Below are 4,262 nucleotides of genomic sequence, written 5' to 3' on the forward strand. Positions count from 1 at the left end.
CGAATACCTCAAGCGTGTGACGGAAATGTTATGCCCCTTACCATACTGTGATGCCCTGTCCGGCCGGAGCGAGTAGAGTGAGCGGAGGCCGGTGGCTAGAGTGAGGAACGGCCGGTGGGCTTGCAGCAACCACATGTGATGACCCGGGGCTGGACTCCGCTTCATCCACTGTGAAAGCCGATCCGGCGATCCACAGCACGAAGTTGATGTATTCCCTCAGCGACCAGCACGGATCAGCTCTAGGCATGACGAAGCGGTTATCATCCTCTTTTGGAAGGCCAAACAAAGTAGTTTCACTTTCACAACGAAACACACAGCATCTCCATGACATGGCGGCAGCAACAATACTAGAGCGAGAATAAAAGTTACGCCTTCTTTCTTTGCGTGAACATTTGGCGTCCCACATAGTGACGTAGATATGTGGGGGCGTGTTAGAACGAGCCATTTTAGGTAGGCGTGGTTGACTCTTTCACTTTTTTATGAAGAATATCTATTTGGATTTGAGACTTTAGTCTTTGCAACTTTACAGATCTTGTTTATGCACCAAGAGCTTGTAACACTTCAAAGAGAAAGGAAAAATTGAAATCACATCATATGACCCCTTTAAACACATATGGTTTAAAACGCATGATTTCAGCACGATAAACATGATAATCAGAACCAAAACAGATGTTTTTAGCAGGTACGATCTGTAACGGCACAGCTCTATTCTGGAAAAGGGGCGGGGAGCAGCATCTCTTTTGCATTTAAAGAGACAGGCCCGAAAAACAACGTGTTTCTGCTTCCACTCAAAATAGGCATTTTCAAAATGACATAATACATGATCTGTGGGGTATTTTGAGCTGAAACTTCACACACATTCTGGGGACACCAGAGACTTATATTACATATTGTAAAAAGGGGCATAATATGTCTCCTTTAAATGAAATTTGGGATGGTCAAATAAACACACTTGCTTCCAAATCAAATTACACCATTCCTCGTCACGTCAAAACTCATTGATTTTCCCACACAAAACACTATACCTCACTGTTTGCTTTTCTCCCTGTGTAATTGTAGTTTAAAATAGACAGGCACGCACACGTTACTCCAACAATACCCAATTAAACAATGAAAAGTCTCTCAATTTACTTTGTGTTTTGCTCTGTAATCCCAACAGAAGTACTTCCTTTATTATAATTGGTTCCAGAGCACCCATTCAAAACATCACCGCAGTGGCATCTTTATTCCAAAGACAGCTGCAAAGCAAGATAAGTGGAAAGTATTACCTCCATAGCTCTAACATGATTTATAGTGTTGTTAAAACGTCTCAAAATATTGAAAGTGTTGTGGATACCTGATGCCTCCAAGAGAATGTCTTCAAAAGATAAATTGCACAACTGCAGCAATTCAAGATGACTGGAAAAACTGCATGGACAATTAGAGGCAAGAGGTCACATAACAAAGTAAGTGCAGGCGAGAGATTTCATGACACAAAGGGACAAACTGTGATAGCTGCAAAGAAAAACCTCATGTGTGATGCATTTGGTTAATAATATTGTACTGGGACACTGGGACATAGGCCTGCGATATTGATTTACGTGGAATAAAAGAAAAAAATGCCTTGATTGTAACTGTTTCTCCAGTCAAAGTTTGACAAAACAACGGAAACAGGAAAACAATCAGGAAAAATCATAAAAATTAACTTTTATTTTATCACACCTGAAAATTGGAAGTCATTCATCCAAGTCACCTCAAACAGCCCCCGTGCATCTTTGATTGGATGGTATTCCACTCAATTAGCATGCTAATGAGGGCATCTTGTGTCTCATTGCGTCGAAGGCTCTGACAGGACAACAGCAATTAGCATAAGCCAATATCAATTTACTGAGAGACAGAAACCGATTTGTGGAGGGAAGGCATAGGGCCACAGAGCTGGATTTTTAGACAATGAAAAGTGCTGATGCTAAATGGTTTTCCTCTTTGTTGTGATCACACTACAGGATAGCAGGAATAATTATCATATCAGATAAACAAGAGGTTGTGCATTCACATTTAAGGTGGTATGGATGTAAGATATAACATAAGTGTCTACATTTTCTTAAATGATTCAAGTCTAATTGTTATTTATTGTATTCTAGACATTTAACTGCTGTCTGTCAAGACATTTATCTCAAACGTCAAAAGTATCCTTCAATAGCATTTTGACTGAGGTGAATGAATTTGGCTATCACAGTTCTCTAGCATTCAAAGTCATCTCAGATTTATCTCAATGAAAGTACTTCACGTGAGTGTGTAGAGTTCACTGAAACTAAAACACAAAACTATGCAATAATAAATGTATGGAATCAATGAATGGACCAAATATTTTTGCTACATTAAAAATATTTTTTCATTAGTCTATAAGAGCCACTTCAACAACTCACGCAGAAAGAATCTGAAAACTATGTTGAGCCCAAGCCTGTGACTCAGAAGGTATGCCAATGAAACACAAAAACCATTTGCAAAAAGCAAAAAAAGCATAAAAGGTATAAGGTATAAGCAAAACAACAAAACAAAAAAATGTGCTAAATGAATAAATGTCAATGTTTTTTTTTTCTGGAACAGGCAGGAATTTTCTAAACATGCTCTGACTCTTCTTTTGTTATGCATATTTAGATTTATGACAAATAACCCAAAACCTGCCATTTCATAAGAGAGGAGCAATAAGCACATATATGCACACGATTCCATCTCTAGACAGAGATTTTCTATACTTTTCAAACAAGTGCTTAGTGTAATGCAAAGCATAACGACGCCATTTTGCAAAACTCCATCCTGAGTCCTTTCTGCCTATTCACATCAAATCTCATCAATTTTTCCCCCCAATGGACTACTTTACAAACATTACAGCCAGACTGCTGATGATAAGGGAAATAATTATTCCAGTGAACTCATGCCATTTCTTTCTTAGAAGTTTTGCAGGGGAGATTTCAATACAGGCAGTGGTGCAGGTCAGAGCTTACTTTATTAGGTTGAAATGTTACAGGTGGACTGGCATTTAGGTTAATGAAGAAAATTATTGTCTAGATAAAAATAACAGGGCACACTGTCATTGGATCAGGGCCTCTGACCTACAGCATGATATACAAAGCAAATAATACATTGGCAATATTTAAATATATTAACCTTTTCTGTTGCTCCATTCACATCTGGTACAATTACCTGATGCTAAAGTTTTGAGTTCAAACTCACTGAAGTTGCTTTAAAGTTACACAGAGTTAATAAGCAAGGCGATGCTGATGTTTTAAAGAGTTTAGTCATAATTTCAGACAAACTACAATATTTTCACACAAATCATAAATGAACCTGTCAGAATGAGTAAGATGCTCTATATATCTGGAAACTTGAGCGGAACACAAGAGCTATATTAAGGTTTGATAAATTAGATGAGTTATATCTTACATTATTGGAAATGCCATTTGAATGCATAACTCAGACTCAGTGTTTATTGTAAATGAGATGCAGCAGGGAGGTTTTATGCAGTAAGCTAGGTGCACACTGCTCAAACACCAAGACCTTGTTGAGTGAATTAACAGTCTAGGATAAGTGTCAATTCCGCATTCAGTGGTGAGAGTATTCAAAATCAAATTCCCCACAACTTTAAAGTGTTCAGGCAATCACATGCCACTTTAATTTAAATAAGATGGCACCCTTTGCCAAGACAATTTCTTTTTCTTTCCTATTACAAATATGACAAAAAAAAAAAAAAAAAATTCAACAAGACTATCTAAAAATAGCAAACAAATGGAAGAAAATATGGTAATATTGGTAATATACAATTATATTGAATGTAACATTCTCAAAAAAAAAAAAATAGACTATATGTTCACATTCTGGTAATACTGCTGGATTATATTTTTCTTCAACCATAACAATTAAACAACCCAACTAATCAATTAACTAACTAACTGGGAGTCTAAGCCATGTACAACGATTTGTAGTAAAGGGGGATGTGAAGCCTGATTTATACAAATAAATAAATAAAATTGAACAAACAAACAAATAACCACCTCTATATCTTTTTTAGGAGTCTAGGTCATGTGCACAGATTTGTAGTAAAGGGGGATGTGAAGCCTGATTTATACAAATAAATAAATAAAATTGAACAAACAAACAAATAACCACCTCTATATCTTTTTTAGGAGTCTAGGTCATGTGCACAGATTTGTAGTAAAGGGGGATGTGAAGCCTTTTTTTTTAAATAAATAAATAAATATAAAAATTGAAATGAATAAAAATGA

General features: G+C 36.6%; 1 protein-coding gene across 1 annotated transcript in view; it reads right to left on the reverse strand.

Annotated features, from left to right (window-relative positions):
* Positions 1 to 1,728: 1,728 nt before the first annotated feature.
* LOC107674503 (inactive N-acetylated-alpha-linked acidic dipeptidase-like protein 2) overlaps positions 1,729 to 4,262 on the reverse strand; it is a 113,449-nt gene continuing 110,915 nt past the window's right edge. The window contains exon 10 of the mRNA XM_016468490.1: positions 1,729 to 1,824. Coding sequence (XP_016323976.1) covers positions 1,729 to 1,824 — 96 coding nt within the window. The remainder of the gene's footprint in view (positions 1,825 to 4,262) is intronic.

Source organism: Sinocyclocheilus anshuiensis, unplaced genomic scaffold (assembly GCF_001515605.1).
Source record: "Sinocyclocheilus anshuiensis isolate Anshui unplaced genomic scaffold, SAMN03320099.WGS_v1.1 scaffold572, whole genome shotgun sequence".
NCBI classification, from domain to species: Eukaryota; Metazoa; Chordata; class Actinopteri; order Cypriniformes; family Cyprinidae; genus Sinocyclocheilus; species Sinocyclocheilus anshuiensis.